At 35.8% G+C, this 12,107-nt stretch overlaps 1 protein-coding gene across 12 annotated transcripts in view; it reads left to right on the top strand.

Annotated features, from left to right (window-relative positions):
• Nucleotides 1-10,067, top strand: part of LOC141085483 (voltage-gated potassium channel KCNC1-like) — a 142,604-nt gene extending 132,537 nt beyond the window's left edge. For 4 of the 12 annotated variants that reach the window (XM_073570877.1, XM_073570876.1, XM_073570875.1 and 1 more), the window contains one exon: nucleotides 7,695-10,067. In XM_073570877.1, coding sequence (XP_073426978.1) covers nucleotides 7,695-7,831 — 137 coding nt within the window. In that variant the 3' untranslated portion in view covers nucleotides 7,832-10,067. Of the gene's footprint in view, nucleotides 1-1,333; nucleotides 1,380-7,694 lie in introns of all 12 variants that reach the window. The other 8 variants (XR_012231315.1, XR_012231316.1, XR_012231314.1 and 5 more) reach the window with 8 other exon arrangements.
• Nucleotides 10,068-12,107: the final 2,040 nt, after the last annotated feature.

Genomic DNA, 12,107 nt, shown 5'->3' with positions numbered 1-12,107 from the left:
ACCCCCACAAGCTCATAACACTATTAGCTCCTGCACAAAATGGTGCCATGATCCATCCCATTTCCCAAAATAAAGAAATAACTCCTTTTTTGGATTTTCGATTATCCAGATTTGGAACATGGCACTGATCCATGCAGAACCAATGGGTGTTAGGAGTTGTCAAGGATAAGAAAAACATGGCTGTTTCCTGCCACACTATCCATGGAGTGGCACTTTTGCTCTATCGGTGTGAATACTACATGCAACTTGTGGACAGGTGTGGCTCTATTTGTCATTAAGGAAAGCCATATATCCTGCACAACCTCTTTAAGGGAAAACCTAGAAGATCTTCGAAATTACTTGTAGTAAGGGAAGGGTCAGATGGCCGAATAACTCGGTTGTGGATTTCAACGCAATGCTCGGTGTGGCCAATGGCTTACCCGACCCAAGCTTGAGACTTGCATAGAAATACATGGTCACACTCCGGTCGGAAGAGCTTCCAGCCACTCTAAGCATTGCGTTGCGGTCCCAACATGAGTTATACGACCATCTGACTCTTCCCTAAGGACGAGTAGTCCTTTGTGCACAAGCGTTAGAGTGAAATTATAAATTGTAAATTGTAAAAGCCGGTGAAATGGCTGCTTCTCGAAGAGGTTTACGCCAGATTAAAAAAGCATGACATTCACCATGGAATTTTGCCACCCCTGTCCACTGGTTTGCGTGGTACTGCAACTCATTCCTTTCAATGGAAATGAGCAACAATGCAAGAAATAACCCATGTTGGGGAAGAAGGGGCAATGTTTTTGGAAGAAAGCAGATATTTTTCTAATCTTATATTACCCCCTTTTAAAGGGGTTGGCCAGAGAAAACAAGTTACTTACCCACAGAATAACCTGATTGGTGGGGGTCCAACCACTAGGATCTCCACTGATCCCGCACTTTTATGAAGCGGCAATGTGCAATGCTCAACCGCCACTTCATTGATTCTCTATGAGGCCGCCGAGTGCTGCCTTAGGCTTTTTCCGGCATCCCTATAGAGAGTAGAACATTGGCATGGTGTCTGATCCATCACACTATTTTGGAATTAAAGGTCCATGTTGGTGGATAAAAACTCCTCGAACAGTGCGATTTCCAGCAGTCAGATCCCTACTGATCAGTAAGTCATCACCTATCCACAGGACTTCTCACTAGAACAAAAAAAGGAACATAAAGATTACAAAGTTAAAAAGTTTAAAGAAAACAGTAAAATACATTGTTTTCTGACCAATTTTTTTCTGATATTGAGCTCCTTTTTTTTTCTTTTTGTTTTTTTTTTTGTGTGTATGTATGTGTGCTTTATCTTGTTCCCTCTTAGCTCTAGTAAAACCTTGAAGCTGATTTATTCAGTGCCGACTTTTGAGGCAAGTCAGGTCAATAACTTACAGTCCAAGTGTCGTAACTAATTCATGCTTCTAGCAGTGTGGTGCCCACTGTTGATAGTGTATAAGTGTAGTGGGTAAGGTTGGCGGAGATGTCATTACTGTGAGAATTGTGCTTTCTTTCTATGCTGAACCAAATACTTATCATGGGCCCGGGAACCAAATAAGTGGAATCTGATACTACCCACGTGTGAGCACTGTTTAGTTGTCTGCTCTGTATGGAAACACACAATGCAAAAGACAGTACATAGGATCGAAGAAAAAAAATCTTCCGATTATAGATCATATTGGATCACTTGAGATTTAACAGAAGCAAAAAAAAAAGCACTGGAACTCTTAGCAGGAGAAAGTTGCATGTGTCCACAGTAAAATGATCAAGATCCATCAACCTCAACTATTTTCCCGCTGCTGGGTCCATGTCTTGTTTGACTGTGTGTATGACTTTCCGTCTCAGCTAGTTTGCTGCATGCCTGCTTATATTCCATGCTTTATAATGGCTATTGAGGTAGCGCTAAGCAAATGAATCACCGACTCCAAGATTGAAAGTCTGGCTATCCTCCGCTCTCATCATTTTTGTGCTGATTTTGGCTAATTTTTTTTTCTCCCTAAAACAGTGCCACTGTTAAACACTCGCTGCTCTTGGTATTGAACGTCAGACTTACTTGAGATTCTGTTTCAGGGGGAAAAAAAACAAGGTGCTGTTTTAATCACATTCAACCCCTTTAAAGGAACTGTAAAAAGATAAGCTGCAAACAAAGGTAGAAAAAAATTCACGATATTCCTTCCTCAATTTCCTCTTTTTCTTAATCTTATTTTGCCCTAAATTACAGTTATAATGAGGAAATAAATGAAGAAAACTTCTCTTTGTGTCTCATGAGCGCAGCCATGTCCCTTCTCCTCTTCATTGTCGTGTTTCTGGCTTTAAGTAGTCAACTGGCTGCAGCAGGAGCCTCTCCCCTCTACCATGTCTGTTAAAGGACAAAATATATATATGCCACACCCTATTATCAAAAGGGGGCAGGGCTATAGCCCGCTAACAGCCAAAGATGGAGCTGATCAATAAGATTAACCACTGTGTTTTCTACAGAATTTCTACAAGACTGACTGTATCAGAATCACTCAGAAAATGCTGCAGACTAAATAACAGTGAGGAAAAGAATATTTTTTGTTTATTTTAAACATTCATTTCTAGGTATAGTGTTCCTTTAAGAAATCCCAGTGAGACCTCCATCTAGAAGCTCATTTGACACTTGAATGTCCTTAAAGGAGTTATTCTTGGCAGAGATATTGATCATATCCAGTGGGACTGGTTGGTGAAGATAGTTAGGAACTTTATTCTCAATGTGTTCAATCTACCTGCAGCACCACCACAGGAGATATGAAGCATTACGAAGCATTGGTTGAAAGCAGAGTGAGAAATAGTCATGTTCTTGAGAAACCTGCCAGGCAATTCATGGTTCTAAATCAGGATTGTAGCCAGGAATACTGTTCTCTGAAACGTTCCAGCGTTTCATAGGTAACGTACTTTAAAAATGCAGCAGGGGACCATAACCAGAGACCAAAGTAGTTTGGTGCCTCCCCATTCAGCTTCTCCTAGTCCTACAGCTATTTATTAACAAGTCTCTCCCTTGCGTGTATACAGGAATCAGGCGCTGGGAAGAGCAGGCCAAGATCAGTGCCAAACCAGCCTGGTCTTCAGCTATGGTTTCCACCCTGTTCTTTAAAGTATATTATCTGTGAAACAGTTACAAACTTTATTCCAAAAGTGTTCAATCTACCTACAGTGCCATCACAGGAGATATGAAACATTACAAAGCGTTGATGGAAACCAGAGAGAGGAATGGTCTTGTTTTTGGCTTATTAAAGGGAACTTTATTTTCTTTAATGGGAAGAGGGTCATGTGACACATCAAACTTATTGAGAATTTCACAAGAAAATCAATGTTGTTCTTGGTTTTAACATAACTTTATTCTTTCATGAGTTATTTACAAGTTTATGACCACTTATAAAATGTGTTCAAAGGGCTGCCCATTGTGTTGAATTGTCAATGCAACCCTCTTCTCCCACTCTTGACACACTGATAGCAACACCGCAGAAGAAATGCTAGCACAGGCTTTCAGTATCCGTTGTTTCAGATGCTGCACATCTCGTATCTTCGCAGCATAGACAATTGCCTTGAGATGACCCCAAAGATAAAAAACTAAGGCGGTCAGATCGGGAGACCTTGGTGGCCATTCAACTGGCCCACGATGACCAATCCACTTTCCAGGAAACTGTTCATGTAGGAATGCTCGGACCTGACACCCATAATTGATGGTATTGTGTGGTATATGGGGTACAAAGATAGTGGCGTCATTCTTCATCAATGGAAACCTCAATGCCACTGGATATCTGAAATTGCTACATGATGATGTGTTGCCCTCTTTATGCACTGAAGATGGATTCCTTGAGTTTTTCCAGCAAGATGGTGCACCACCACATAGTGTGTGTAAGGTCCAAGCATTCCTACAAGGAATCAGACCCCCTTAGACTAGCATTTCTTCTGTGGTGTTACTATCAGTGTGTCAAGAGAGAGAGAAGAGGGTTGCATTGACAATCCAACACAATGGGCAGCACTCTGAACACATTTTATAAGTGGTCATAAACTTGTAAATAACTCATGAAAGAATAAAGTTATGTTAAAACCAAGCACACCATTGTTATTCTTGTGAAATTCTCAATGTTTGATGTGTCACATGACCCTCTTCCAATTGGAAAAAATAAAGTTGGATCCAAAATGGCTGACTTCAAAATAGCCGCCATGGTCACCACTCATCTTGAAAAGTTTCCCCCCTCCCATATACTAATGTGCCACAAACAGGAAGTTGATATCACCAACCATTCCCATTTTATTTAGGTGTATCCATATAAGTGGCCCACCCTGTATATTATCTCTGAAACACCTGAGTGTTACAGATAATAATATACCTGGTTGCATGACTGCAATTTGGGAAGCATGAAGCACCTGACAGGTTCCTTTTAAAAAAGTTTTGAACAGGAAACACCCAAGCTGTCATTGAAAATTAGTCCTCATTCCTCAATGTGGACGTTTTTTCCAATTTTGCATTAATTCAAGTAGGTACAAAGTCACATGGCGGAGTGAAGTCACAGACAGTAAGTGTTTGGATATTCTTATATGCAGCTTCTGTGACCGGGTGACAGAAGACAACACTTCAAAACCCCCAGGAACTATTCTGCCCTTACAGTTGTAGTTAGGCGGTGGTGGGTAGTGACCCTAGCATTGCTGTTCTTATTCTTCTAGCTATTGACCTCCAAGTCAAAGGTCTATATTGATTCATGTGTCCCAAAACAGACATATATCAAGAATTAAAAAACAGGATGTAGGAGTAACCATAGTTTTTCGAGAATATTTTGGGGTCAGTGGAGATTGTGGGAGGTCAGGTGATAGTTACGTAGTAAGGACACTCTTGTCCTGCAAAATAGACTTTAAGGTGCCAGATTCTCACATGCAAACTGTTCATTTCCAGACTTTTTTTCTACAAGTTAGTACAAGTGTAAACATACTCAAAGTATAGGTATATAGATCAAAAGGGGAACGTACTGATTCTCATAGCATACTTCCAGTAGCTAAATGATGGGAGGTCATTTGACTCAATGGATGCCTACTGATTTCAACAGATGCCCAGTAATGCTTCATAGAGGAGAATTTATGACAAGGTTTTGCAGCAGGAAGAGGGTGTTGCTATATATATATATATATATATATATAAAGCCCTATTTTTGTAATGTAGATAAATACAATTAACTTAACAAATCAACTCCACTGAAACCACCATGATAGGACAGTAAGTCTTCAGAAAAACGCGCAAGTATCTCATAGTAGTAGTCTCCAGCAGCTGAAGAACCACAATTTGGAGATCATATCAGTAGAGCAACATAAAAGACCAACCTAAAGACCTGAATTTAATCAAAATACAACCCCTACCCTAAAAAAAATACAACACAGCTAACGGTCAGAAAAAAAAATTGGAGTTTTTATGAATTATATGAATTATTTTTTTCTATGGTGCATTTCTGAAAGCTTATGCGAGGGAAATATGTGTTGCTGCATACACCATCTAATCAGACCTAAAAGTTCTCCATACTGCTCTGCAGAAGCTTTCAAGATGTCACCTGGATGTTTTTATTTATTGGAAATGGTCACATTGTAACTTGCTTGTGTCGCTACCTTAAATGTTTTTGCTTGGAGCTGTGTCTGTAATTTGAAAGTACGGTGTCTGCTCAGAAGCATCACTGCCAAATATATGTCTTGTCATGTGAAAACTAAGACCATAATATTCTCTAATTACGGCAAACTGAAGACCCCTTGCCTCAAATATTATCAAATACTAACACAAAAAAAATTGATTTTGTGGATTTACCCCAAAAGTTGATAATTGAAGTCATGTAGACCTACAATAAGTCATGTGGACCTACAACAAGTCATGTAGAACTGCAATAAGTCATGTTGACCTACAACAAGTCATGTAGACCTACAATAAGTCATGTTGACCTACAGCAAGTCAGTTAGACCTACAATAAGTCATGTAGACCTACAAGATGTGTTGTCTCTTGTTTGCTCCATATTCTAGTTGCTAGATCCATCCAAAAATGAAGGAAGAGTAGTTCTGGGTTTGGGGAAAAGTGCTAGGTTTGTTCTACCCCATCATAAACTGTCTTCAAGAACTGATAGATATAATTTCTCTTGGTCCCTGCAAGCCCTTAGGATCAAATAAATAGTGGTGGATCACATGCCTCCAAATATGACAACAACTTGTCCCTTGTTGACTGATGGGACAATTAGATATGTCTCCTTCATTACCTTTCCTCGCCATGTCCGTGGATGAAAAGCATAAGATTGTCAAAAAAAACTACATGATTTCCAGATACCCTATTGAGACTGGGTCATATTATATGTGCCCCATCCTCTTGTGGTTGTAATGTACCCTATTGGAGAAATTAAAATTCTTAAATGCAAGCTATTTATATACACATATAGCTCTTTCAAAGACAAGTCCTGCATTGCTTTTACACGGCCAGTTCATTCCTCCGTTACTGAGAAATCAGGGTTTAAATTGACACACAAATGAGGCTGAAAAGCTGTGGTAGATTTGAAGCCTCTGTCACTCAAGCACTGTTCCCAGCTTATCGCTGCATCCTCCTGCTTGATTGACAAGATTCTATGCTGTCTGACTTTAAGCAAAGGAGACTTCAATCAAGTAGGAGGAGGCAGAACTGGGCAGGGAATAGAACTGGAGTGACAGAGGCTTCAGATCTACCATAGCTTTCCAGCCTTATTTACATATCAATTAAACACTGATGTCTCAGTGACAGAGGCCATGTAAAGGTATTGCTGCACTTGTCTTTGAAAAAGCTATGTGCACACATCAATAATTTGGGATGTGAAATCCTTCTGACGGATTCCCTTTAACAAAATTCATAGATAGGTAAGAGTGGACACATCTCTAGTTTTAAATGCATCTTCCATAGCCTACGTGACGAAACACAGAGTTATTGCATGGAGAGTTAACATGTGTTAGAAAGTCTAATTTTTCAAGAATAGTAATTTGCGATTCTTGTCTTGATCACCAAATCAGATAATGAACACATAAAATGGCTTATTGTACTTTCTTGAATGAAACAATATAAAATTAAGATTCTAATTGTACTGAATGCCAATAAAAGATATTGAGCAAAATTTATAGTTTACTCTTAAGAAAAAAGTTGTTAAAATATATTTAGAATTATCCAAAAATCTACTAATATTAATGCAAATGTTAACCCAAACCAACACAGATCTAGAGTTAAGTTGAAGGACTTAGGTCCTTGCGGTACCATAGTCTGCCTAAGATGTTGATTCAGAATCCGGAATAATCAAGAATTATTAAAATTCATGGCAAGCGGGTATGAAAATTGTCTGAAGCAAATTGAAATTTGCAAAAAAATTTCTATAAATTAATGGAGAATATACCGTATACTATTTTTTCTTGCAAATTTGCAACAAGTTCGAAATTTTCATATGTATAACAAAATTGAAAGTAGGAATTATATAGAGGGTTTTTTCAAAATTAATTAAAAAAAAAGTGTGAGTATGAAAATGGGCATATATATGACTTGTTTTATTTCTGAGTAGCCACAGTTCTAGCTTTTATTGTATGAAGTTTCCCTGTCCATATGTCTGGGAAAAATCAGTTACGCTTCATAATCTTTTTTTTGTTGTTTTCTTTTCCTTTTTTTATTTATCTCATGGATATCAAGGTTATGAAAAATCCCGAAGTCTAAACAGCATAGCTGGCATGAGTGGAAATACGCTCAGACTGTCTCCTATCTCTACCCCATTTGGGTCACCATCGGCAGTGAGACGCCCGCGGTCTCCCATTCCCTCCATCTTATAGCATGGACTCAATCAACTCATAAGGGGAACCTTTAACTAGTAATAACTTCAAAAAAATAAAAAATAAACGTCAACAATGGCAAAAAGAACAAAAATAAGACAGAGACTTTAATACATTTTTGTTATTTTTTAACAGGACGATAAAAAATTATAGATTATATGCAGATATATTTAAGAAAAAAATATCAAGTTTGGCTTTTAATATAAGAAAAAAAAAGAAAGACAAAAAAGAAAAAAAACAAAACAGAACAAAAACAAAAACATTTTGCACTTTGCTGAGGAATATGTAAAAAAAAAAGACTTTCATGACTACCCCTACTGAATCACAAAGCTGTGCTCCGGGAAGATGCCGTTGTGGAGTAAGAAATGCTCTTCCGCTAAGGAGACACAAGCCAAAGGAGGTTTTTGTTTAGGGCGGAGAAGGGATACAAGGGTATATTTTTTTTAAGAATATGATTATTTATTGTTCTTAAGAATCTTCCTTCTTGAAATATTAAGGTCAAAACACAGAGTTTAAAAATTATATATTATATATATATATATATATATATATATATAAATACATACAGAAGAAATTTGCTAATAATTCTGTAGAAACCTTGTTTAAATATATAGATATATATACATACTTATATTTATGATTCTCCAATACATTAACTTGTGTTTTTGTTTTTTGTTTTTTTGGTGGGAGAGGGGATCGTCATTCTTATTTATTTCCCTTTCTTTCTTTTTTATTAAATCTTGATCTTATTCCTATGGAGCTACTTTGTGCTTCCTGATCACTCCTCACCACCATACTCAGGATTCTATGAGCCATATATCATATATATAAGCATATGTATATATATATATATACATATATATATACATGTATATATATATATATATTTGTGTGTGTATGTTTGTATTTTGCTACCCTCACACCTCCTTACTACTTTCTGTGCATGATATACTGTTGCAAGCAATAACGAGTCTGCCTGATTGCATGTTTCTAAATTTTTTAAAAAAAACTATTTAAAGTATGTATATAATATAGCTTAACATGGTGGCATTCCCATAGCTATCTAATCTTTTTTGGTGCATGGCTCTGTTGACTGGTGTTTTTGTTTTTTGTCAGAAAGCTGAGTCCACTTCTCCTTTCTTTCTCTCTTTTCTTCCCCCTTTCCCCTTCCACTATCTTTACCTGTGTCACACTCCCTCCTGTCTCCTTTCTCCTTCTCCTTTTTTTTTTTTGTGTTTCTTCTCTCGTCCTCACACAGAAAATTATAAGGAGAGTCCTGTCCTTGTTCGATATATGCAGGCGGAAGCTGTCACTGTGAATTAATTGATTTCCTCCCATGTACACAATCTCCTTCTGATACCATGATTTCCGAATAATGATAATAATAATAATTATTGGGAAAAAAATAATAAAAATTTTGAAATAATGACACAAAACAGAAACTAAAGAAAATACAAGGTTTTGAAAAAAAATGTGAAAATAAAATGGAAAGTATGGCAAATAAAAAATCAATTCAAACTATGGAAATCAATGGTTGTTCCCAACATTCATGGAAAATTGGTTACGGAATCATATCAGCTGCAAAGAAGGAGAAGAAGAAGAAGACGCGGGAGAAAGAAAGAACTGTATAATAATAAAAAAATAAATAAACTGCATACTTCTATTTTTTAAATTGAGGTTCTATACAAGTGGATTGCACTGGAACGATGAGAAGAATGTGTTGATCACTTTGACTATTTGCAAGGTAGTTTTCTGCTACGGATGCGATAACTCATCGACAAGAAATTTAACAATACAAGGAAAGAAGGAACTGGAAAGATATAACAAAACAAAAAAAAGTTCAAAAATACTATTTAAAGGTTGCATTTTCCTAGCCAGCATGTGTTTTGCATGTTATAATGTAACAATGATATTTAATGTTATATGCAAAAAAAAGAAAAAAAAAGTTATATTTTCCTTCCAGACTTCAAAAATCTGAAAATGTACAAATTTAGCCAGCCATTCGATGATGATGACAATGACGAGTACCTTAAAGACACTACATAAATTGGAGGAGTCTACGTAAGGGGCTCTTTTCCACCAGAGGAGTATTCCGAAGGTGCTTTTCTGTGTGAATACTCTGCTCTTTGAATCAAAGTAATACTTCTAAGATGCATTTCTATCTGAGAGTGCCAGAGGCCCTGGTGCTTAATGTATGTTTGTTGAGATGATGAAGACGATGATTTACTGGTTCCAATTTTAACTCTCGCCCTTTTTTTCTTGTTCCACAAAGGATGGCTATGAAAGGGGGTTGGTTCACTGTTGGTTTAACTTTTAGAATTTTGGTTGACAGAAGAAGGAGAGAAATGAACTACGATGACCAATCCATAATTGAAAAGTAGCAGTACAAAGGATGGATTTCTGATCATTTTTGTAATTTTGTCGGGTCTCATCAATCATGAGAACTAGCGTATAAAAAATCAGAAAAGTTGCTGGTAGCGAGTGATCAAATCACTGGTCTTATTTTCTCATTTGCACTGGAAGACTATGAGGCCAAATCTGATGATTGGTATGGACAACATCTCTGATTTACTCGTGAGTTACCTAGAAAACAGTTTTTTTTAAGATGGTGTTGAGCCACAATGAGTATTACAAGGGGAAAAAACCTATTATAGATATGACCAGTGATTATATTTTCACCCTGTTTCCAAGTTCAAGTAATGTTTGAATATCCCTGGTGTCACTAGTATCTACAGGTTCCACAATCGTGAACCATTTGAAGGCGTACCAAGAGCCTTATGGGTCTTCTAACCTGTTCGTAAGGAGACACTGATCATCTATAAATATACTAGAGGTCCAAGGGATTTTTTTTCTTTTAAAAATGTTTTAATTCTTTTAGAGAATCATTTAATATTATTGTACATGTGCTAATTTTATTTATATGATTTCTAGAATTGCTCCTTCAATTTAATTTTCTTTCAAACCAAAAAAAATTAAAGCAAATTACAAATACTGACCCATAAGTTAAAAGGGTTTTAAAATGAAATATTTTTTCCTTTTTATCATTCAGATTTTATAATAGCAAATTCAACATAAAAATCTAAATGATTTCTAGGCTTGCCCCTTCAATTTGATTTTCTTTCAAACCAAAAAATGTAAAAAAAAGTACAAATAGTAGCCCAAAAATTCAGAGTTAAAAAAATTCTTATAATTATTCAGATTTTATAGTAGCAGATTAAAATCTATATGACTTCGAGAATTGCTTCTACAATTGTATTTTCTTTCAAACCTAAAAATAAAAAATGTACATAGAGTGACCCATAGATTAAAGGGTTAAAAAAGCATTTTTATCATCTTGTTATCATTCAAATGTTATGAATTTTTATGATTGCTAGAGTTGCCCCATTAATTTTATTTTCTTTCAGACCTAAAAATGAGAAGATATTCAGATATTATACCTTAAAAGGGTTAAAAAAAATTGTTGTAAACATTCAGATTTTATAATAGCAAATTAAAAAAATCTTTATGATTTCTAAAATTGCCCTTTAAATTAGGTTTGCTTTCAAACTTAAAAGGAAGAAATGTACAAATAGTAACCCATAAATTTAAAGGGTTTTAAAATAAAACATTTTTTCTTATAATAGCAACTTTAAAAAAATCTATATGATTTTTAGAAATGCTTCTACAATTTGATTTTTAGAAATGCTTCTACAATTTGATTTTCTTTCAAACATAAAAATAAAAAAATGTTCATATATTGATCTATAAATTAAAAAGGTTAAAAAGAATTGATAGCACATAAAAAAATCAGTATCATTTCTATAACTGCACTTTCAATTTGATTTTCTTTCAAACCTAAAAATTAGAAAATGTACAAATAGTAAATTAAAAGGGTTAAAAAAACATTTTTTTTCTTGTACTCATTCAAATTCTATTTCGGCAAATTTTTTAAAAATCTGATATGCATTTCCTTGTATGCCCCCAATTTTTTTTCTTCCCAAACCTACAATTTTATAGAAGCAGTTAGAAAGGCAGAAAATTCTGGTGATGCACATGAAGATGCACAGTAAAAGGACACTCTTTTGCTCTAGATAACTTTCTGGCATTGGCTAAAAATATAAACTAATTAGGTGAACCGTACTCCTCACGTGATGCCTGCAAGCAACACTTAGTCTCGTTTCCATGCTTCCCTTCTAAATTTAGATATTTTCTAAAACACATTTACAACTAGCAAGAAGAGTAAGAAAAAAAAATAGATATTACGATTCCATCTCAGATTTCCAGTAAAAAACTCTAC

Source organism: Dendrobates tinctorius, unplaced genomic scaffold (genome assembly GCF_039654945.1).
Source record: "Dendrobates tinctorius isolate UK_male_01 unplaced genomic scaffold, ASM3965494v1 ptg000028l, whole genome shotgun sequence".
In the NCBI taxonomy this organism is placed as follows: domain Eukaryota; kingdom Metazoa; phylum Chordata; class Amphibia; order Anura; family Dendrobatidae; genus Dendrobates; species Dendrobates tinctorius.
This window is presented reverse-complemented; position numbering and strand designations above follow the sequence as displayed.